Source organism: Scyliorhinus torazame, chromosome 8 (genome assembly GCF_047496885.1).
Source record: "Scyliorhinus torazame isolate Kashiwa2021f chromosome 8, sScyTor2.1, whole genome shotgun sequence".
NCBI classification, from domain to species: domain Eukaryota; kingdom Metazoa; phylum Chordata; class Chondrichthyes; order Carcharhiniformes; family Scyliorhinidae; genus Scyliorhinus; species Scyliorhinus torazame.
This window is the reverse complement of record NC_092714.1, coordinates 61,788,435-61,813,664: the sequence shown is the minus strand read 5'-3', so window position 1 is coordinate 61,813,664 and position 25,230 is coordinate 61,788,435. Positions and strand designations below refer to the sequence as shown.

The window sequence follows — 25,230 nt, the reverse complement described above, 5'->3', positions numbered from 1 at the left end:
TAAGGCCTATAGCAATCTGTAAATTATGATCTGGTTTGTTAAGTTTTATCCCTTTTTGTACTTAATAAATTCTCCCGATAGGCCATGAATTAATCTGTCCCACTGTCGACTTTGTTTGTCAAGTCCAAGAATCCTTACAGTAGTAAGTGTGTAATTAGTTCAACGAAGTATTCATTTAATTATAATTCGTAACTAACACTAACAAAGATTTTAAAAAGCAATCGGAAAATGGGTATTATATATATATCACTTAAAGGACAGTATCAAACACATCTAAAATGGGATGAGGTCTGGTTTGTTACAAACTAGCATAATATTATTCTTGCGGCAGAAATATTTATTATTAAAAATGTACTACACACAATCTGTTTTTCTGTTGTATTTGTCAACGTTTGTTATTTTGATTAAGTAATCAAATAATGTGTATTGAGTACATTTCTTCATTTGATCACGAGGAAATACAGTTGATTTATGGTATAAAAGCCCATTGTCCAAAACCTAGTATAATTAGCCTGATGTGTGATCAATAAAGCGGAAAGACCTCCTAAAAGTAGAAACTGAAATTAGAATGGTTCCAATCTGGCTGTGATTCAAGGCACTGATTTTTGAAATTTCCGCAGCGCGGACCTCTTCCCTTTGTACACTACGTGAACAAATGCCACAATGTTCTATTAAAATAAAGTAACAGGTTGCTGCAAGATCGTGCGGTCATTTCTTCAATTGAAGAATTACAAATGCTTTAAAAAGGCTATCAGTCGTTACCTGGACATTTTAACGGAGTGTGAGATAGCTTCCATGTTTTACTGGTTTTATGAATGCTGGACAAACCCTCTATGATGCTTCCCCAGCCTGGGGATTGAAGTGGACTGGATGGGATGGGGCGTTTCAATCTCCGAAAAATACATTGCAAACCTTATTTAAAAGACATTTATACTGAGCCTAAAATATACAACCGGTAATGCAATTATAGTTCTGATTGACAGGTGAACCACAATCGAGACTGCAAGCCCTGTGCACATTGCAATGCTCTCGCAATAAATGCTGATTCCTTGTCCAAATTCTTCTTAAAACGTACTGATGGAGAAACACTAGTTTAAATTAGTGAAAGGGTAAAACCTGACAACGTTACATCTTAAGGGGGCTACTTGTTCATTATAAAGTAGCCAGTCTTTGGGATGAAACTGCGATTTGTTTCTCAGTGCATTGATTTTTTTTCCCACTCTCTCTCTCTTCCCTGATTCGCTTCATGACTCGGGTAGCTCCATAATTTCCTGACTGCCAGGGCAGTGCGGGAGGTTGGAAGCTAGGTACCTGTCAATCAAATTGATTTTCGGGCGCTTTGATCCAATCGCAGCACGACAGGGCGGAATTGACTACAATACCCAGAGTTCCCCGGACCTCCGCTCCGATGATAGGTCAGCGAGGGTCCAATGAGGGGCGGAGGGCTGGCCGGGACTTCCGGTTAGTCAGGCTCCAACCGTTAGCGCAATTTCTCCCTCAGTGTGAGCATCCTGAGCGCGAGCGAGGGATGGCACTTGTGTGAGGGGCTTCGTCTGATTGCTCGCGCACACTCAGAAAATGTTTGAAAATATTGTTCTGTAATTAAATGTGTATATTTATTAGAGACATCATTTTCCAATCATTTGCGGTTTCTTTTCCTCGGGAATATATTTATTTTTTTGAGAGGATAAAATAGAGCGACGGAACGGTTAAGAATCACCGTTTTAATTTAGATTTAATTATGAAGAAGTTTAATTTCCGAAAGGTGTTGGACGGTTTGACAGCGGCGTCCTCGCCCGCTCACTCCGGCGGCGGTGGCGGTGGGCTCGGACCTGGGACAGGCGGCGGCGGAGCTGGAAGCGGAGGCAGTGGCGCTGCCAGTGGCGGCGGCGGCGGCAGTGCCATGGGCGGAGGGAGAGGAGGAGCTGGGGACTCGGAGGTACCGGAGTCACTCGCATCAGAGCACTTCCAGATCTGCAAGGTAAGTGGAATAAACACGTCAAAAGACAGTCGAAGGGAGAGCGAAATAAATACGCTTGACTTCTTGTTGCTAAACATGATAATGAGGGGCAAGACCTCAGTATAACTGTTAACTGCGTCTGATTTGTCGAGTAATTAAATTAAAAACTTTTACACTAACAGCTCTCTAGTGAATTTTCCATCAGCCAGCACATATCGCAAGGTAATAGTGAAGGATTTAAACTTGTTTTTGGGGGGCTTTTTGCAACCCTGACACGCTGATTTGCGGGAAGATGTATGAATTTTCTCACAAACGTATAACAATACTAAATGCAGACATCTTAATAATGAAAACGCATTGTAAAGATGCACTGATGGATTTAATGGTGATGCCCATTAATGATGATGCCCATCGCATTTTGGCAAGCAAAATTTAAAAAAAAGTATTTATGGTATTTTAACTAGTTTAATCTATTGTATCCAAATTAACGCAAATCGCAAAGAGGGATTACGTACATCTCAAATTAAGGCGGAGCTCTGCAAACTAAATTAAATGTTTGCAATCAATCAACACCTGTGTTAGTCTGTTGGAAATAAAGGCTCCAATGGAATTCACATAAGCAGGTAAAAAGTACCGTTAAGAGTCAGCCAGATAACTTTATAGATTGGAGTTCAGTCAGTACATCCTGTAAAATAATAAATGCACGAGGCAGTGGAAGTGCCAAGACATTTCACCTCAGAATATAGAGTCTGTAAGGAAACAAAGCCAACGTCTGCTACATCAGAGTGTTATAAATGACATGCAAAACTGGTGGTAGTTTAAATAAATGCACATCCCTAAGCTTGTCAGAATCGGTTTAACATGAAAAGCAATTACCTTTTGGATATATCAGGTTAAGATGTCAAACATAAATTGAAGTTAACACAAAGTTCAGAGAAGCCAAGAGGAAAATTAGAAGGCAGGGGTTTTCTTGATTACACTGTATTTTTACATTGCGTCAAGGAAGGTGATTAATAGGAACTGGGGAAATATCACTCATGAACACCAGCTTGTAATTAAAGTCTTAACATTCTCCAATACATAATTTGAAACAATCTACAATTAATGACCAGGAGAAGATAAGATGTTCTCAGACAAAAAAAATTGAAGAATGTTGCTTGCCTCTGTTAGTGCAATTATATAATGGTTAATATAGTTTGATTTTAAAAAGGCAGTGACCTATAGAACTGCCTTCAGAATACCTATTGTCAGTCAGCTAAATAAGTTAAACAATTTTGTATATAAAAACATGACGATGCAATATGATTAAATGGTGCTATCATCAAGTTTTTGAGTGGAAATGTTAGTAGAGGTCATATTTTAATGGAAAAGCATGAAATGTTTTGTAATTTTGGTTGTGCTTGTTTACGCTCGGAGGAACAAATGTTTACTTGCAGATAACTAAATAGAATCCTGTATAAAGAACATATTATATTTTTAGAATTACTGAGTTGTAACAACAATGGAAATGAATAAAAGGAACAAAGCTGTTTCTTCCCCACAAAATAAATGTAGTTGTTCTCAGTGTTTGAATAGAATTGAATAATGTAAAAATGTAATGCTTACAAATCACAGAATTTTGTAAGTAGTTTAATTAAACCATCTTTATTGTAATTATCTTAAATCAAAAATATATTCTAAAGACCATGGTGGGATTTGGTACTTAAGGAAAGTAAGTTTTCAGACAGCAGATTGCATTCTGCACTGATTGACGCAAGAGTTTTAAAATAATTTATCCTGCTGCACATGTTTACAAAGGAATTCAATAAAATGGGAAACTCTTGACAGGTGAGCAAGAAATTGTGCTGTAAAAATCAGATCTCTGGCATATTTTAAAATTGTCCAAACAAAATTACCCTGGGACATCAAAAATGTTTTACAAAATAACTATATATAAATGAGTGCTATAATATTTAAATATTGTGGATTATTTAAGTCACCATGAATCTGATTTTTCTATCATAACATGTAAAATTGCACAACTTATTTTCTGTAATGTACAATGGCTATGTTGTAGAATGCCGAGATATAATGAATACAACAATTTTGCTTCTATAACACTGCTTAGATGGAGAAAGACATCTTAAAGAATTTATAGACAGATGTAAATGTAATATATAACTATCTGAGTAAAGAAAAGAGGAACAGAGTGAGGTTGGGCCAAAGTAAGGCAAAGAATGATGGGGTGCAAAAGCACAGAATTGTTGTGTTTAAAAAAAAATAAATAAATAAATAATCTGCGAATTAACATTTTATTCCACTGGTATCATTGATGTGACAATTCAATGTAATGGGTGTAAAATTGGTGAATTTGTCCTAACAAATCAGCCTGTGAGGCCTGCTTAGATTAAGTACAGAATGCAAAGGGGCACATCAATAGACTAAATAGTACGGCAACAGAGAGCTGCTGACGTACTTTCACTCATGCGCTTATGGTACTGATGAAGAACTCTTGTAATCCACTGTCGCTGCCAGTACAATACCTATTTGTATTCATTAATACTCTTTGATTTTAATGAAAAATGCTGTTGAAGTCCTCTAAAAACTAACTAGTCCCTAGTGTGTGTCTTAATATTAAGAAAGTTAAAATACTAAGTAGAGGATAATGTATTATGGAAAGAGAGGTATTGATTTTTATTCGGTTATTTAGAAGTGAGAGATTGCGTAACTCGTGGAGCACTGCAGATTTGAAGAACGTATGGTCTGTTTAAAATCAATTGCTTCATATCATATCAGATTCTCTGTTTATTGTAATTTCTTGAGATGTTAAGAAATGTTTCACTCTTTTTGCTTTTAAGTAAATTAATTATCCCAAACCAATTTATTCACTGGGTTATGATGTAGTGCAAACAGTGTTTGGGTTACTATTTAAGCTAACGGAGACTGTCACTTTCAGTTAAACCACTTGTTAATATTACCAATATATTTATTCAGATATGAAGTATTATATTTAAATAAATGAAGACACCATAGGAAAAAGACACTGCAGGTCCTCATGTCAACACTGACAAATTATAGAAAGAGCAAATTGATTGTCCATTTTTTTGTGTGTGTTTGAGTTGATTGAATGACTGATGCACACCTGTGTATATCTTTATGTTCCACTAAATCTGGCTATTTTGGATACAAGGAATTGTAGTGAGAGAAAATGCACTGTATGAACCAAAGATTATCATTTTATTTATACAATACATGGACTTGTGAAAGAGAAAAAAGGAACAATGGACTTCAATCCAGAGTTAAACTGCTCCAATCTATAAATAGTAAAGTGAATATTTGCAGTTTCATTCTATGAACCAGCCTTATAAATATTGTAATACAGAATTGGAATCCTATAGAGTGAAATATAAATAGATATGAACTCTGCCATGGTTTTGTGCATAACTTTTATGAAATTAAAATATTGACTTAACCGCTGGAGCTGGTAGTTATTTGCTTTATTAGCTGTTATGAATGCATTCTTGTTTATCATGTATTGTTCAGCTCTTAATCTGCTTCGGTGTATATGGTACTTTAGTCCTGAATATCAGTAGTATTTGAGCCATAATATTAAAATATTACTTACTCTTGTGACATGATGAATATGTAGTCATCATTTAGATGTTCTGTTTGCACATGTGCCATGAAGATAATTCATTAATATGCCAGAGTACCTGGAAGAAGTACTTTGATATAGAGATTTCACCAGGGATGAACTTTTATTATTGCCTCCCTGCTTCAGCAGATATTTACGTATGAACATGTGAACCAGGAGTAGGCCTCTCGGCTCCTCGAGCCTGCTTCGCCATTCAATAAGATCATGGTTGATCTGATTGTAACCTCAACCCCACCATTCCTGTCAAGCCCGATGATCTTTCACCCCCTTGTTAATGACGAATCTATCCAGCTCTGTCTTAAAAATATTCAAAGATTCTGCTTCCATTGCATTTTGAGCAAGAGAAAACGAGTGACTCACGACCCTCTGAGAGAAGAAAATGTTTCCTCATCTCCACCTTAAACGAGCGATCCCTTATCGTCAAATTGTGACCCCTAATTCTAGATACTTCGACAAGAGGAAACATCCGCTCCACATCCTGTTGATACCCTTTAGGACCTTAAAAGGTTTTAATTGTCGCCTCTTACACTTCTAAATTCTACTGGATACAAACCTAATCTCTCCAATCTTTCCTCCTAAAACCACCTGCTCATTCCTGGTATTAGTCTAGTAAACCTCAGAACTATTTCTAATGCATTTACGTTTTTCCTTGGATAATGAGATCAGTACTGTACATAATATTCCAGATGTGGTCTCCCCAAAGGCCTGTATAAATGAAGCATAACCTCCCTACTTTTGTAATCTATTCCCTTCACAATAAACAATAACAATCTATTAACATTCCTTATTACTTGCTGCACCTGTATACTAGCCTTTAGCGATTCATGCACGCGGGCACCCAGATTCTTCTGTACCTCAGAGCTCTGCAATCTCTCACCATTTAGATAACAAGCTGCTTTTTTATTCTTCCTGCCAAAATAGGCAATTTCACATTTGCCCATATTATACTCCATGTGCCAGATTGTTGCCCATTCACTTAACCTATCTATGTCCCTTGCGTCCTCTTGACAATTTACTTAGCTACCTATCTTTCTGTCACCAGCAAATTTAGCAACCATACTTTCCCGTTTGTCCAAGCCTTTTATATAATTTGTAAAAGGTTGAGGTCCCAGCACTAATTCCTGTGCACACCACTCGCCAATTCTGTCAACCAGAAAAATACCTATTTATGCCAACTGTCTGCCTGTTAGCTAGCTAATTGAATACAAGGCATAAATGTCATTTGGGGAGCCTGACTGATCCTAATGCCGTAATTCTTTAGTTTGAGCATCTAAATGTAGATATTTTGCTGATGTGAGGGTGATGGATACACATTGATGAAATTGAAATATGCTTTTGACACTTTCATAACTTTTCTTCACCAGATCACACTGTGGGTCTGCCTCTACTCCTCTGGCACTTTCTTCTACTCGCCATGTCCCATCCCTTTCACCTCTCATTTAAAATCCTCATTCTCTATTGCTCATTCAAGTACTCGTTTCCCACCAAGATACCTTTATTGCTTTCCTCCCTCAGCTTCTGCACTGGGTGACTTTTCATTCTCAGTGATTTCAGACTGCACCTCAATTCATCTTGATTTCTTGCCTCTGAGTCAGTAACCTCCTGGTCTCCCTTAATCTATTTTCATATACACTCCTAACCTCTGCTCGTGGCTATCTCCTTGCTAACTCACTTGGTCTCGCTACTCCCCATTGGGGGAATCATAGATAAGGCCTTCTATGATCACTTCCTCGTGTTCCTTTCCACTTGCATCTTCCTTTCTCCTCCCGATCTTCTATTTGTGCCTACCCTTGTGGCAAAATATTCACCCAGTTTGTTTGCAGCTGCACTTCAAAATCCCAACTGTCTAACTTTTGGCCCCTCCAATTTGCAATCTTGCTGAAGCTATCCAATCTGCTTAACCACACCCTTGCGTTCATCATTGATGCCCTTGCCCTATTAAACAGTTTCTCATACCTGTTATAATACTCATCCCTGCTCCAATTAGAAAGGACACAGACTTGAACTGATATGGCAGGCAAATACTTTAGCCATTCATTATGTACTGATGTGAGGGTGTTGATTCCCTTATTTCCCATTTCTTTATTTTTGCTGTTATCATTTTGACCCATGAATGCTTAATGGGCATATATGTTTAGGTCGAGCAGACGAAATGAGGAACTCAAAAGTTACAACATTATATACTGTTCTCTCTCTCTCTCTCTCTCTCTCTCAGCTGAATCAGACTGAAAGCAAAACCAAAAGCTTAAACTGAAACACTAACTTGAAGGAGGGTGTGCTGTAATACAGCCAACTGCAACAAAGACTTTTATCCCTTTCACTTATTTTACACCCCTCTGTGTTTGTCTGTCTTGTGTTTGTAGATGGTGGAGTGAGTTTAAGTAGAGGATTCGGTTTTAGGTAATAGTTAACCTGTTGTATTTTCTGCATGTTTAATTATAGTTATTGTTATTTTAAAACATAAATTTAGAGTACCCAATTCATTTTTTCCAATTAAGGGGAATGGCCAATCCACCTACCCTGCACACCTTTGGGTTGTGGGGGTGAGATCCACGCAGGCACAGGGAGAATGTGCAAACTCCACACGGACAGTGACCCAGGCCAGGATCAAACCTTGGTGCCATGAGGCAGCAGTGCTAACTACTGCGCCACTGTACTGCCCTATAGTTATTGTTATTAATAAATTTAAATTCTATTTACATTTACAAACCTGATGATTAGTTATTGGGCAGCCAAGGGCCAAAGACTTTGGGTGTTTTTCTCAGAATTGTTTCTTAATTTCAATTGTGTTGTGACTCTGGGTCAAGTGGAGCTGGAATTGACATTGCACTAGTCCGGGTGTCATAATTTACCACAGGGTTTCTCGGACGTTTTGAGCCGCGGAACCCCTAGTGACCTTCCAAGACCATTGGAGAACCCTAAACATTCTCCTAATGTTGATGTCCTTTTTTTGCCGTGAAATAGGTGCAAACAAATGTAAACCAGTCTTTTCTAGTTACATCTGTGTATATATTACCATAATATATGACTATTTTATTCGACAAAGAACTGAAGGCTGACCTTCCTGCCATCTTCAATGTGAGGAGTTCACACATCAGCTATCTCCTGGCTAAACCAACCTTCCATGACACTTAACATTAACCCTTGGCTAACCCACCATCCCATGGTCCCTTAATATTAATCCCTGGAAGTAATATCCACTTTCAAAGACTTTTTATTTCTGTGGGTAGGTAGTGAAAACATTAAGAGTACTTTGCCCTCCTCAGATGCTGCCACTGTTCCTCCCACTCCTTGGGTGGTGCTGCCAATCTTCACACTCCTTCAGTGCCGCCACTGCTATTCCTCTCATTCCTTGCATGCCACCACTACTCCTCACCCTCCTAATCGCTGCTTGTGCGTTTTTTAAATTACTTTATCAGCGTTACCAAGCCAGAGTTCAGAGTGTGGACAGGGGCAAACCCATAATCCAGCTCCTTGCCTGCTCCAAAAATCAATTCAAATTGAATCCTATTCATGGTCCTCACAAGAGAGACATACCAGATCCAGGCAGTACACTTGACCTGACAATCATTTTAGCCAAGCGCTTTTATGCCCAGCATAAAAGGGAACTGAAAAAAATTAAATTGTCCAATCAAAGCCCAGCCTCTCTGAGAATTGGTTGAGTCAGCCTATCAGCAGCCAATTCTCAAAGAGGATGGTGCTAATCATATTTTTTGCTTTCCTTTGAATTCCACTGTTGGTGATGTGTGTGTTCCATGGCTCCTGCAGAACCCCTGCAAGACTTTCATGGAACCCAGAGTTCTGTGGACCCCAGTTTGGGAAACCCTGCACTGCCATATCTGGTTAGACCCCATAAAGTCAATTAAATTCTGTTCTTTTCTTCTCTACCAAACCTGTTCACTATTTCAGGATAATCTGGAGTACAAAGTTAATTCCATCTTTCTATTCTCTATAGTAAATCTCCATCCCTGTCACATACACCCTCACCTTCAACAAGAATTGCGAAGAACACCATGCCTCTGCTACCTCTTGACTTGCCTGGAGTTAAATGGAATAGTCAAGTTTCCACCCTCTTGTCATAACCTGGGTTAAGCAAGTCACGGGACACTAATGAAACCTTAAGCAGTCATGGGATGCTTATGAGACTGTGGGATTGACATTCCCAAAGGACTATAGGGAATACACGCTCCCCCACTGAGGGCTGGTGTGCCCCCTTCTACATCCTGTATAAAACTGGAGGGCTATGAGCTGTGAACTGGCTCATTATAGTAGAGTAACTGCTCTGTACTCTTCTCTTGCATTAAACCTTTTTCCTTTGACTCCACCTGTTTCGCTCATTGTGGACTCCTTTGTGGACCTTTTGTGACAAGCGACTATTATAATAATTATAATACCTCTATTAACATGAGGTCTTTAAAACTGTTGCCCATGTTCTGATTTGCACCAAATCCCTATCCCATCACCCTGTGCCTGCTGGCCAACTTGCAAGGACTGCTCAGCCAGTAAAATCAAGACCACCTGCTCAGCTGCCTCCATCAATGCCCTCTCTTCCCCAGTCTCTTGAGTTTAAACTTCCTCTTAAAGCTTCCTGCTGCCTTATCCCTGAAGTTGCATCTTTTTTTCTCCAACTAAGGGACAATTCAGCATAGTAAATCCATCTACCCTGCACATCTTTGGGTTATGGGTTGAGACCCATGCAGACATGGGGAGAATGTGCAAACTCCACACACAGTAACCCGGAGCCGGCATTGAACATGGATCCTTGGCGCCATGAGGCAGCAGTGCTAACCACCGTGCCGCCCCCTGAAGTTGCATCTTACTGTAGTTTCATTACTATCTCCCTTCATGCCTCACACATCTATGCCCACCTTTCCTACAATTCTGTACTTGAATCTCCCCAGTCATGTTTCTGCCTTTTTCACCGTACTGATATGGTTCTTATGCAAATCACAAAATGCATCCTACGTGACTGTGACAATGATAAACTATCCTTCCCGATCAGCCTACGGTCACTGACAAGGTTGCCTCTCCACTGTCACTCAGCTGGTGGACCGCACTCACTTGGTTCCATTCTTAACTATCCCATTGTGGATGAGCATAGAGATCTCGGTGTCCATGTACATAGATCTCTGAAAGTTGTCACCCAGGTTGAGAGGGTTGTTAAGAAGGCATACGGTGTGTTAGCTTTTATTGGTAGAGGGATTGAGTTTCGGAGCCATGAGGTCATGTTGCAGCTGTACAAAACTCTGGTGCGGCCGCATTTGGAGTATTGCGTGCAACTCTGGTCGCCGCATTATAGGAAGGATGTGGAAGCATTGGAAAGTGTGCAGAGGAGATTTACCAGAATGTTGCCTGGTATGGAGGGAAGATCTTATGAGGAAAGGCTGAGGGACTTGAGGCTGTTTTCGTTAGAGAGAAGAAGGTCAAGAGGTGACTTAATTGAGGCATACAAGATGATCAGAGGATTGGATAGGGTGGACAGTGAGAGTCTTTTTCCTCAGCTGGTGATGTCTAGCACGAGGGGACATAGCTTTAAATTGAGGGGAGATAGATATAAGACAGATGTCAGAGGTAGGTTCTTGACTCCGAGAGCAGTAAGGGCGTGGAATGCCGTGACTGCAACAGTAGTGGACTCGCCAACACTAAGGGCATTCAAATGGTCATTGGATAGACATATGGACGAAAAGGGAATAGTTTAGATGGGCTTTAGAGTGGTTTCATAGGTCGGTGCAACATCGAGGGCCGAAGGGCCTGTACTGCGCTGTAATGTTCTATTGAAGCCATAGAGTAATTTGCAAGTGGCTTCTCCTCCTGCCCCCATACTTTTCATCCAATGTTCTCCATGTATTGACCTTTGTTTTCCTCCTATTTCTCATCCACATGCTGTACCTTAGAACAGCATCCGAAAACGCAATGTCGCTTTCTGCCTGTGCGTGATGGGATCCAGCTCTACCTCACCCTGGCTTCTTTCGACCCCTTCACTTTCTGTAAATTGGCACATTGCTTGCCTGACTTCCAGTACTGCATGAGCTGAAATTTCCTCCAACTATATCTTTACGTGACCAAAGCCTTTGTCTTTGCTCCCAGCTACAAACCCGATTCCCTCGCCGCTGATTCCATCTGAGGTGGAATAAGACTGTACACAGTCTGACAGCTTTGACCCTAAAATGTTTATGTATCAGCCACATATCCGCGCCGTCATGAAGACCACACATTTCCATCTACCTTGCATCACCTGTCTCCATCCCTTCATGGCTCATTGCTAAAACTCTCAACCATCCCTCTGCTACCTTGACTTGCCAGGGGTGTTGCTCTTTTTAGCCTTAGTTTATTAGCTCTGATTATGTCACCTTTGCTCACGAGTCGCCAGGTATCTTTCTGATACCGCCACGTGGTTCAAGCTCGAGTTATGATTAATAAGTCAGCACACCGCTTAGTAAGATTGAAATCAGCGGTCATTTATTGTATACAACAACTAATGTTTACACAATAATCCTACCATCTATATCGAAACCTACCACTACTGGCCAATACTTAACTTTAGGAAGGGCCCACCAGGTCAGGGAAATGAATGGCTTATCGAATTGGATCTGGCCCGCGGGATTCAAAAGGCTGATACGGGTCGATGGCTAGGAGTCTTTATCGGGTAGCGATCGCTGGAGTCAAACTTCCGGTTCTTTGTTGAAGGTCGCGAGCAGACGAAGAAGGGAGAGAGAGCGAGATCTGAACTTGGCCCCTCACTTTATAGGGCCCAGGGGCTTCCCGCCTCTCGGGGCGGCCCTTAAACCTGAGTCCCAAGTGATTGGACTTGTTCCCAATCACTGGGTTCGATATGCTCCAATAATGGGGCGATTCCTCGATTTGGGGGTGGTCGTTCACCTGCCTTTGTTTCGGCCACTGCAGGCGCCGACAGGTCTGGCCCGGCATTCAATTGCTAATATGTTGCAATTGTTCCTGGGGATAGCTGATTAAACTGTAGATGTCTGGGTTGATGTGCTGCTAATAGTCTTGAGTATCGATCTGGGCTGACTTCCCCAGAGCCGAATACGCTATTCTGTCTGCAGCTGTCCGTTTGTGTCCTGTTGGCTGCTTTTCCCATCCGCCTTTTCGGTTAGCCATGTTAAACCGGGTTTTGGCCAAATTAATAAGGAAGCAGCCATTTTAGGTGGCTACAGGGGTCAGATGGAATAGTCCAGTTTCTACCCTCCAATAACAGGAGGTCTTCAAAACTGTTGTCCATGTTCTGATTTGCACCAAGTCCCTGTGCCATCACCCAGTGCTCGCTGGCCAACATTGGCTCCCAGTTTACTAATGCTTTGAATTTTTAAAAAAACATTCCTGCTCTTAAATTCCTGGATGGCCACACCCCTCAATTTCTGTAAATTCCTCCTCCCTGCATACTTCTTGAAATATTTGCCGTCCCACAATCTGGTCTCTTGTGTGTTCCTGATTTTCATTTCTCCTTCATTGGTGGCAGTGCCATAAGATACCAGGGTCCTAAACACTGGAATTTTACCTAAACATGACCGTTCAATTTCCAGTTACTCCTTTAAAAGGCTCCTTAAAACCTACTCTTGACCATGCTTTTGTATATCTTCCCTAATATCTCCATGGACCGCTGTCAAGTTTTGTTTGAACACTCTTGTGAAGTGAACCACAACATTTCTGCAGTGCAGAAGGAGGCTATTCAGCCCATCGAGTCTGCACCAACCCTCTGAAAAGATCACCCTTCCTGGAACCACCTAAGGCTGGAATTAAACCTGGGTCCCTGGTGCTGTGAGGCTACAGTGCTAACCACTGTGCTGCCCCTATTTTGGAGTTATTTTGGAGTTAAAGAATGCCATGGAGGGCAGTTGAGCAGAGGATCTGCTCATTTTTCTTTTGATTACATCTATATCAAGCAGAAAGACCGAGTCAACTGCGTGGCTTCTTCCAACAAGGGGGGGGCGGGGGGAAGGGAAATTTGGAAAGGCAACAAGTCAGACTTATTTTTGAGCCCCGAAAGCTGACTGCATGTGTCATACATGACTTGAGAGCTTGACCCATAATGGCAAGCCTGTTGACTTTTTTGGCCATTGCAGATATGATGGTCTGAATGGCCTCATTTTGTAACTTTTCTATGGCTCTGTCCTGAGGTCACGAAAGGCAGTATAAAGATGCAAGTTTTTTTACTTCAGAGAAAGTTGTTTAAGCATAAGTTATACATCATTATGTGAAACCAATCTGATTTTAATTATTCTGTGTTTGCTTTTAGATGATATCAGTAATTCATACACTTTCAAAATTAATGCAAACTAAGCTGTAAATTATGTATTTTATTATTAAACATTTTCACACCGATAAGCGACAAAGAAAAGAAAATTCTCATTTTAACTTGGGTGTGTATGAACAAATCTCTTCAATTCAGTTCTAAATTTAATCCATCAAAATGTTGCTTGCTATATACATACGGGATTCAATTGAGGGGATTGCTTCGGGGGCACAAAAGTAAGTAAAGTCCCCAGTGGTGAAGGAACATGTTCAGGCACTGCCAACCCGTGTCTGGGGGCAGTGATGGGGTGGACCCTCTGGGCAGTCCCTTGGGAGCGTTTCCCCTTGGGTGTGTTAGGAAGGGCTGATGCCTGTAAGGGGGGGAAGAGTGCCCCTGAGACCGCGGTGGTGGGGGATCAATGCGATGCCTGCAAGTGATTGCGGATGTGGGGGGCGGCTCACATGATGCCTGAAAAGCAGTTGGGGGTGAAGGGGTCGCCTGATGCCTGCGAAGAAGGGGGGGGGGGGGGGGAGTGCCCTGATGTTGGGGGGGAGTGCCCTGATGTTGGGGGGGTACTCGAGAGGCACAAGACCTGGAGTGAAAACTGAGCTGTGCAGCTGGATAGCTACACGCCTGTTCTCAGTCTGAGCCTGACACTTGAAAAATATAGGAAAATTCCACCCATTAACTCGGTTTTCTTTCTCCATAACTGCTGTCAGACCTACTGAGCTTTTCCACCATTTTCTATTTTTTGTTCCAGATTCCTGCATCTACTGTATTTTGCTTTGATTAACAAATGGTCTGTTATTTCTGTGTTTTTTTTTCAAAAACAACATTTTCTGGAACTGAATCCTTTTAAGGAAATTAAATTAAAATTAATCATTTAAGTGCACTAAGAATTTAAGCAGAAAATGCCCTATATCTTTTTGCCATCAGTTTCATGTTGCTGCTATTCATTCCAATGAACACATTATAACTTCATAAAAACTTGGTTTGGAACAATGAATTTGATTTTAGCTCATTTGATTTTTGATTATACAAAGTTTTAATTTTAAGTGCTGTTTGGTAATTCTTGATCAAATTACAACATTTTATAAAAAGACTTGTTGGTTTTCAATTTGGGGAAAATTCTGGTGACGGGTATCCAAGTAACTTATAAAAGAATTTGAAAAGATAGCTTATCATTTTTATCTTTTTAATTGGAAGAGCTTTAGCGTGCTCTCACAGGTTTACAACAGTTATATCTTTGGTATATTCCTGAGCCTCTTTAACATAGCAGACTGAGCAGGAACAAAATTAGGGAGGTAGTCAATGGCACAGGTTTTTGAAGTTCAGCAGAGATGGAGCAGAGTAAAGGGGTTTAGGGAGACAATTCCAAAATATGTTTGTGGTTTGACTGAATGCTTTGTGCCAAAACGAGGGGGGGAAATGTGGGTAAGAAACACACAGCCTGGAGTTGAAACCATGAAGGGTTTGGTGGTGATGTAAGACTGGGTGTGGGTTGCAGAGACATGCAGAAGTGAAACATTGTCAAATTTGTAGATTAAACCAGGAACTTTGAAGCTGATGTCTTAAGAAATAGCAAGCCAATGGATTTGGGCAAGAACAGTGGTGGTAAATAAGTGGGACTTTGGGAAGCAAGAGATGCAGTCAGGATCAGTTGGAATTTGTGAAGAGTTTAACTTGTATGCTTTTTCACCAGCTTTCCATGTGTTTCAGTTACAATGGGATGAAGTCAGTGCATAGTGATATTTCATAGGTGGAAATGGATGGTCTTAGTGATTGATTTTAGAGCTCAAACAGGACACAAATTGTGCTTTGAGCTTGATGCACTATCAATTACTACAAAGACGAGAGTAGTGAATAATCGAGGCTTCATTGAGCAAAGATGTGTGGCCCCCTGTAGCTGCTACCAGAATGGAAGCAGCACCGGCCAGCGCGCACATTTATACGCCGCCTACTGGGCGGAGCCAGCAGGCAGGGATTTACCCATGTACCTCTAGTACAGGAGTCTTACCGTACTACATCTAATATACATCTACTACAGTTAGGGGTGACTACCACCGAGCTTAAATGCGCATCCAGGAGGGATAATGAGGTCGTTCTTGAAATGCAGTATTGTTAGCTGGGACTGTTTTTAAAAAAAAATAGCTTTGGGTCTTGCTAATTTGTGGCTCTTTCTTGACTTTATGCCGAATCGACAGTTAGAAAGAATAATGTCAGTTGCGTCATTGAGAGTTGTGATGGAGAGGTAAAGTTGGCTGCCTTTTGACTTGCATATGAAGCATGATCTCATACTTACATACTATGATACATTAGCTAAATATAATTGAGGAATGTAAGGAGACTAAGGATTGAACCATGGCTTGTTGTTTGTGGTGCTGATAAAATCAGCCACCTACATGTCTTCTGACCTGATTAAAATTTTACAGGTTGGGGGTGTGCTAGCCAGTCTACTGAGGTTCTTAAGTGACCAGTTAATGAACGTTATCCCATAGTCCCTGGTCTTTTTCCTGAAGTGTTGGGGGGGCATGCGGGATGCGCAAAAGCTGGGGGGAGGGGGGTGGCATGTGGGAAGCCCAAAAGCTTTAGCTGTGCGGTCTGTTGGGCAAGAATGGGTGTGGAGGAACCTCCTTTTGGAGGCTTCTGGACTCATCCAAAGCACCTCCTACCAAGCCACATCTCCTTCCTGGCCGCTTGCCATCTCCTCTCAACCCTCGACTGGGCAGGACGACTGGACGTGTTGGAACTGGCAATGGTTCCAGCAGTGGTCACCGTGCCTGACTGGTGTTGCTGGATCTACAGAACTGTGCTAGCCATCAGATTGACTGGTATTTCCCCACTTCACTCCTCCAAACTTTTCAGCCAGTGGGGAAGGGAACCACAAAACACTGTAAAATTCAGCCCATTGACTCAAATCACAGTACTGCTGGCAAGACTGCAGCAGTTTAAGCAGTCAGAGATGGGCACTGATTTAGACAGCGACGTTTTGGCTCCGTTTTAACCCACTACGAGTGGGTTAAATGTATATGGCAATTTGGAAAGGGGAGAAATGGTGCTTACTATTTCTGGTTGGATTACAATCTTGATGTTGACTTCACAAGTCGAGAATCAGAATTGGGTGTAATGGGACGTTCACCATTTTCCCAGAGGTGGTCAATTAAGCAGCTGCCTCCAGGAGTTCCGTTCAGTTAGGCAGCAGGCAAATCAGGGAAGTGGGAGGCCCAAGAGGAGGTTCATTGATGTTTTGGCTGGCAGTCCCAGTAGGAGAGGTGGCCACTGCTGGGGCATGTGGGAGTCTGTGAGGATGTCTCAAAATGAAGACATTCTCTGCAGTATTGTGAAGAATTAAAAAGCAGACGTAACAAACTGTCAACCCACTTTTGCAGTGGAGGAGCCTCTGCAGCTGTGGCTGTTGCATTCCAGAGGCTTGTATGTAGGATTATTGATCAGTGGGTGTCTATGGCATCTGGGTCTGCTGTCAGCAGGCCAGGTATCTGCTAAGCTCTGGCCTCAGCAGGAACCCATCTGCTGTTGAGAAGATTATGGGAGTACCATCAACTTTCTCCTAAGTGGTTACCTATCCAGGAAACAGTCTCTGCCATGTTGATTCTGCTTCTGGCAAGATTTCTCAGAGATGGGAATGCTTGATGTACTATTTTCCAACTTTGTTACCAGTCTTGCCTTCTAATCCACCTTTGCAGGCCTGGGAAAATTCAGCTTGTTGTATGAAGGAAGGGAACTTGGAAAGTCATTCAGCTTATTTATTTAATTTGTTCAGGGGATGTGGGTGTTGCTGAAAATTCAGCATTTATTGCTCATCCCTAAACCTGTACATGCATTAGTTTTCTGAAAGATTCATTTACTGAATCTCTTGCCCCAAATCCTTTAAAATTCCTCCTTATTAAAATCTTATTTGCTTCCTTTAAATGCCATTATGGTTTTTACTTTCATCACCTGTTAGCACATCGAGGCCCTAACAATTTTCTCAGTAAATAAGAATTTCCTAATTGCTCCATTTATTTTTTGTTGGTCATAAATTTACATAGCCTCATTACTTATTAACTAGTGGAAATGGTTTTCCCATTAACCTTACCAAAAGCTTTCATGATTTAAACTCCTCTATTAGATCACTTCATAACGGTGACACAGTGGTTAGCACTGCTGCCTCACAGCACCAGGGACCCGGGTTCAATTTTGACCTTGGGTGACTGTGTGGAGTTAGCACATTCTCCCAGTGTCTGGTGGGTTTCCTCCGGGTGCTCCGGTTTACCACCACAGTCCAAAAATGTGCAGGGTAGGTGGATGGGACATGCTAAATTGCCCCTTACTGTCTAAAGGTTAGGTGGGGTTGCGGGGATGGGGTGGGGGATTTTGGCGAGTCGTCGCAGACTTGATAGGCTGAATGGCTTCTTCTGCACTGTTGAGATTCTATGATATTATAACCTATTGTTCTAAAGAAAGAGCCCCAGTTTCTCATCCTAAAATGATATCTAAACTTTAACTCTTCTGTACCTCTTCATATCTTGATATCCTTGTTGAAGGGCTCAAAACTGGGCATGGACTCTAACTGCATCTTAACCAATGATTTATATAGGTTTAGCATCACCTGTTAGCTTTTGTACCAATTTGTGAATCCGAGGTTCCATTTTTATTTCAGAGCAGTTTCTGATTTTGATAAGAATGGAAGACTGAGTGTTCAGTCGCTTAGTCTGGGGTCAAGAAAGCCGGCAATAGGTCACATGGAGGGCTAAGTTTGGTGAAGGTTGGGTTGCAAATCAATATGAAGCTATAATATTGTGAAGTTGGAGCTAGGGTAAAGGGTGATCTGGAGTGGTCAAGAAGGACAGAGTGGCTGGAAGTTGGGTATCCAAACTTTGGAGAGCTATTGTACAGTCACAGCTGTTATCAGATGTGAGAATGGATAGGGCAGGAGAGAAAGGTTTTTTTAAATTCCTTCATGGCGCGTGGGTATCACTGGGAATGTCAGCATTTTCTGCACATCCCTAATTGCTCTTAACTTAGCTTGCCAAGCCATTTCCGAGGGAAAGAGTCAACCACATTGTTGTGGGTCTGGAGTCACATGTACGCCAGACCGGGTAATGATAGCGGATAATAAAAGCAAAATACTGCGGTTGCTGGAAATCTGAAATGAAAGCTGAAAACATGTCTGGAGATAGAAACAGAGAACTTTTCAAGTCCATATGACTCTTATTCAGAGATAAAGAAGGGTAGAAATGTGATGGATTAAATAGTTGGAGAGGGGGTTGGAGAAGGCGGAGCAGAACAGAAGGTCAGGGATAGGTGGGAGCTAAGGTGAGATTGACAAAGATGTCATAGACACAAGACAAAGGGAGTGTTAATGGTAGAATTAAGGACGGCATAAGGTGCTGATATTGGCGGGGAGTAGCGTGCGGTTTGCACTTGGGCAAACCAGTAAAACATCAAAAAAAGGGCAAGATGGAGGTGAAAGTTCAGTCTAAAGTTGTTGAACTCCATGTTCAGTCTAGAAGGTTGTAGCACGCCTAGTGATGAGGTGTTGTTCCTCAAGTTTGTGTTGGGCTTCACTGGAGCATTACAGCAAGAACACACATGTTGGTGTGAAAGCAAGATGATGAGTTGAAATGGCATATGATAGGAACGTTGGGGTCATGCTTGCGGACTGAGCGAAGGTATTTCACAAATAAGTCACCCAGTCTGTGTTTCGCCTCCCAATGTAGGGGAGACTGCATTGGGAGCAGCAAATTCATCTGACCAAATTGAGGGAGGTGCAAGAACTGCCTCACATGAAAGGAGCGTTTGGGACAGTGACAATGAGGAAGGAGGAAATAAAGGGAGAGATGTTGCACCTTCTGTGATTATGAGAAGGTGCCATGGGAAGGGGCTGAAGGGTTGGGGGCGATGGAGTGGACCAAAGGGAGTGGTCCCTGAGGAATGCTGACAGAGTGGAAGATGTGTTTTGTGGTGGCACCATGCTGGAGTTGGTAGAAATGGCGAGGTTAGTACTTTGAATGTGGAGGCTGACGGGGCAGACATTTGAGGACAAAAGGGACCTTATCACGGTTCTGGGAAGGAGGGTAAGGGCAGAGGTATGGGGATGGATCAGGCAAGGTTGAGTGCGCTGTCAATCATAGTTGGGGGTGAAACCTCGGTTGAGGAAAAAGGCTGACTTGTCAGAAGTGCCGTTATTGAAGGTAGCATCACTGGAACAGACGTGCAGGAGGTGGAGAAACCGGGGGAATGGGAAGGAGTCCTTACAAGAAGTGGGTTGTGAGGAGCTGTAGTTAAGGCAGTTGTGAAAGTTGGTGGATTTGTAATGAATATTGGTGGTCAGCCTAACACCAGTATTGGTGACAGGGTGGTCAAGGAAGAGAAGTGTTAAGGTTGCACCATGTGAAGTTGAGAGTGCGTTGGGAATTGGAAGCAAAATCAATGAATTTTTCCAGGTCCACAAGAGAGCATGAAGAGGCACCGATATAGTCATCAATGTAACAGAAAGGGAGTTGTAGAAGAGAGCCTGAGTAGGAGTGGAGCAAAGAATGTTCCACCTGCCTCACAAAAAGGATGGAAGATTCCCTTCCCCAAAGAAAATGATGGCTGCGAATCTCCGGGTCCACTAGTTGCCGGATTCCTGTTGCCAAAACAAGATTGTAGCTGGATGTCCAACCTGTTGTGAGTATCTCGGTCCCCTGAGAATAGATTTGTGTGAATTTTCATATTATTACCGAGTTTGAGGCTGGATGCTCTGGTGTCCCAGTATGGTCTTTCCCACAGTTTGCGTTCTAGCAGGTGCCAATCTCTCCTGGCCCTGACGAGCAGGAAACCAGATGTCGTGGACTCTGAGGGGGAGGGGAGGCGCAAGTGGATGAGTACCCACTCCACGCTTACCTCCAGGGGTGCTGAGGGGCATTCTTCAGAGGTGGTGGGGTTGGGGGGTGGGGTTCGTGCTCTGGCTGGGCTGGACGTGCTCAGATCAGGGGTCTTTCCCGGGATGGGGGGTCATGTAGTAAATGGTTCCTCTGTAGCTTTGAAAGTCAAACTAGCTTGCAGCATGTCAAGTTGTAATTAAAAGTCCTCCTTCTGATGTGTTGGAACACATTTGATGTCTTCTAGCATGTCAGTTCAAAGACCTGTCAGGTGAAGGTGAATGTCTATCCTCTGTAACCTTGAAATTCTTTGTCTCTACCAGCCTAGCATTATCAATGATCTGTCAGATGTGTGAAGAATATAGGAAAGTATTATATATGTTGTATTTTAGATCTGTTGCAGTGATGTTCTTAAAAAGCCTGAGTTCAGCTATATGTCTCTGTTGCAGTAATATTATTTAAAAATCCAAGTTTAAGTTTTCCAAACACTGGCTGCAGAAGGTGGAATTAAGACATCATAAAAGTGAGATCATCATTCATTCCAACCATGTATATTGTTTACTTATATAGGTCTAATGGAATTTTGTTTGTAAAAAGAAGGATCCCTGGGGTTTAGGTAATTGAAGGGTTGTGGTTAGCCGTAATAAGATGGTCCCACAGTTGGTGGGACAGAAATTATGTAATCATTGGGAGGGGCCAGGTTGCTAGCAGTCAGTTTAGCTTATGTTTTTCTGAGACCTTTGAGATGAGGGGCTATTGCCAAAAGCTGTCAGGGTAAGCAGTGGTCTCTAGCTAAAATTGCAGCTGGTGTCTGAAAGAGTTTCTCTCTCTCTAAGTAACCTATCCACAAAATCTCTCTCCCGATGTTTACAAATGTTATAAGTGGCCTTTGTCCTCTGATGGGTTTTGGAGATAGAGAAGGTATCAGTTAGACATAAATGTATTTCCTTTTATTGCTAAAAGTTGTTTAATTGTTAATTGTAAGCTATTTTCTGTGACGTTAATGTTGCTTAATCCTGTGTTTAAAACGTTTGTTTTAATATACCATATACCTATCGGTCAGTGGAATCACTCCTGGAGTGAAGTATCCTTTCCTCACAGTTTTAACAAAATTGTTTGGGGTTCTTGTCCAGTATCCTAACTAATGTTGGGGTCTGCTCTGGGATTTTAACAGATTAAGATTAAAGAATTCCTGTGATGTGTTGGAAACCTTTGAAGTGCTTTGTTCATTGTCAATTTCATTCACCTTTAACCTTTCCAATCCTCTGGGCTTGCTGAGAAGCCTAAAAGCTTTGAACTGCATTGTTTTCGTTTTACCTTTTACATGCCTCTTGATTGACTGTCCAGGCTATTTCAAAGGAAGGATTAGCGTTGTTTGTTTATATAGCCCATCATGGTCCAGTAAAGCTGAAGTGCTTCCTCTTTTGAGCAGGTAATCTTTCTAACTGCAATTTTTAAAAATGGCTGTTTCTTTGTTCTGAAGAGCTTTCGAAAAAGACAAGGTAGAGCAGGTAGAGAATGCCAATGGAAATCCGTTAGTAGCCTATCTTGATGCAGAATCACTGTCTTGAATAACAATGTGATGCTCGCAAGAATGCTTTGGAATTCCCTCCCTAAACTTAATTGTTAACTTTTGGAATTCTGAAATCAAGACTGATGAAGTATCTTAGCTTTTTTGCTTTTCCTTAACATTTGTAATAATAGTATGTAAAAGAAGTTATACATTTTGAGGGCATAAGTACCTTGGTGAGATGAGAGGAGGGTCAGTTGATGCATTTGGGAGAGATGATTCAAGTGATACTTTGTTTGATGAGTTGATGCCACAGATTTCTGGTAGTTGGCTGGATTGGTGAGCCCTGCTTTTATTGGTGTCCTTATCTTCCTGCCCCCACAATACTTCCTCTCCAGGTGTTAGTAAGGGATAGAGTATGCATTGCATAATTGTACAGGATGCAACTGACGATAATGACTTTGGACACACTGTTGAGTCTATAATGGAGAATGCTGCCAGAACAGTCCAGTGACTGGAACCCCTACTTCAGAAGGCTAGTGATCTGTTCCAGGAGAGCTCTTCTGGATGCATGGCTCTGATTGTAGCACTCAGTGTAGGTTTTGGGTTCCGAATGGAAGCTCCTGCTCTGACTTTGGCCTCTCCGTGGACGGTTGAGATGCAGGCATGCTTCTTGGTGGATTAATTTAAAAAGCAGTGGCAGGTGGTCTCTGAGGACCTTGAAGGCGATGAAAGGGGCTCGAGCATCATTCCATGTGGTCTTGGAGAAGACGGATCAGAAGATGAAAGGGGCTCGAGCACCAATCCATGCGGTCTTGGAGAAGACTGATCAGAAGGTGGAGGAGCAACGCACGGTGATTCAAAGGGTGGAAGTAGCACTCTTGGACCAGAGTAACTGGAGTGTTTCCCTGGAGGCGGAGATGGCTTTGATGGCTGACTGGCACAAATCTTTGTAGGCTAAGGTGGACAAAATGGAAAACCGCTCCAGGCGGCAACATTTAAGAATCATTGGGCTGCTGGAGGGCCCAGATCCTACGGACCATATATCCAAGATGTTTGGGAAGATGGAAGAGGAGGGGAGATTGCCATTCCCTCCTGAACTGGACCAAGCACATCGATCACTAAGATAGAAACCCCGATCTGGGGAACCACCAAGGGCGCTCATCGCAGTTTCCACAGGAACAAAATCGAGGAATGGGTCCTAGGGTGAGCGAAGGACTATCTGGACTCTAGATGGGAGGGCCACGTCATCAGGATATATCGGGATGTGCGAGTGGAGCTGGCCAGAAGGTGTGCTGTGTTCAACAAGGCCAAGGCTGCGTTGTAGAGAAGTAATGTGTGATTTGGTGTGGTGTTCCCGGCCCGTCTTCGAGTGACCTTTTAAAGAGAGAGACTTATCTTGATGTGGCGTAGGAAGCAGATGATTTTCTAAAGAAACATTGCCTGGGGACGAACTAATATGTGAATTGTTGGAAACATTAGTATCTGTATTTAATGCGGGATTTTTGGATTGAGTCAGAAGATGTGTTTGTTGCTGGGGGAGTTTTCTGGGCGAGTTTGTATATTTGGGGTTGTTTGTGGGATGGGTGTTGGTTTTCTTTTTCCCTCTATTTATATTGAAGTTGGATGTGGGCGGGGGGCTGGTTGTTTTGGTATGATTGTTTCTGGTTTTACTCTGGGCAGTGTCACCTTGTTAGCTGCAAAGTTAGTTAATGGGAGTGGAGGAGTGGGGGTATCTGCAGCTCATTACTTTAGGTTTTTTATTTTAAGAATGAGTTTCGATTTTTGTTCTTGTTTTCTTTGAGGTTGAGGGTAGCATGGTGGGGGAGGGTAGGGCCTTTGTTCTCCTTTTGGCTGTTTGTTCATTGGATTGTGGTATAGCTGGATGGTAAGGAGGGAGAAGAACGGGTAAAATGCCGACGGTGATGAATTCTTGGTCTTTGTTCTGGTCTTAGGGGGTTTGGCAGCCACCTTGGGTGGGCCTGGTATTGGCAGCTGGAGTACCCTATATGGTGGGTATGGCTAATATGGGCCAGGGTTTAGACAACACCAAAGTATATCATGGAGTTCACCTGACCCACAACTTTAAATAGATTTTGGCTATGGGGAGCACAAGGGCCCACTTTACAGGTGTGGTGCAACAGGGAGTATGTTTAAAACAAAACAATGTTTATTCTATGAATCCAGTTAACATTTTATAAACACATAGTTTATCAACTACCAACCCTGACCAACCCCCAAAAGATACAGTACACTATAGATAACCCTTAATAACTTTCCAAGCAACATCCATAAGTTAAAACCATTTTAAACGTAGACAGCAGGTTTAAATTCTCTACAGAAACAGGTATTACTTTGAAATCATCAATGATCTGGAGACAAGGGAAGCACGGTGGTGCAGTGGGTTAGCCCTGTAGTCTAAATTGCCCCTTAATTGGAAAAAATGAATTGGGTACACTAAATTTATAAAAGAAAAATGATCTGGAGACATTCCTTAGCTTGTAGAGAGAGAGATCATTATACAGACGCTTGCTTTGAATGCAGCTATCCACCTCTGAAAACGAAACCAAAAACACACTGCATCTGCCAGCTCAAAACCAAAAGTGAAAGACACACAGCCCAGCTCCACCCACACACTGACATCACTGCAGCTATTTGATGAACACCTATTTCTTAAAGGTACATTCACCTGACACAACTTCAAGATGGTTTCATTTTTCACCTTTTCACTTTCCTTTAAGAAATATTGACAAAATACTTTTCTTTTTAACAAAACAAAACACGTAAACATTTATAATAACATAGTCCATTTTAGTTCTTCCTCCTCCACTTCTTTTCATCACATTCGTGACGAAGCATTGGCTATCACGTCTTCCCGTCCTGCCACATGTATTATTTTTAAATGAAATGGCTGTAACAATAAACTTCATCAAAACAGTCTTGCATTGTTATTCCGGAATTGCTCCCAAAACGTCAATGGATTATGATCAGTATATATAATTGTGTCAG

At 42.0% G+C, this 25,230-nt stretch overlaps 1 protein-coding gene across 5 annotated transcripts in view; it reads left to right on the top strand.

The window, feature by feature from the left end:
* Nucleotides 1–1,516: 1,516 nt before the first annotated feature.
* Nucleotides 1,517–25,230, top strand: part of stxbp5l (syntaxin binding protein 5L) — an 879,402-nt gene continuing 855,688 nt past the window's right edge. For all 5 annotated transcript variants that reach the window (XM_072513712.1, XM_072513711.1, XM_072513708.1 and 2 more), the window contains exon 1: nt 1,517–1,981. In XM_072513712.1, the coding sequence (XP_072369813.1) occupies nt 1,742–1,981 (240 nt within the window). In that variant the 5' untranslated portion in view covers nt 1,517–1,741. The remainder of the gene's footprint in view (nt 1,982–25,230) is intronic.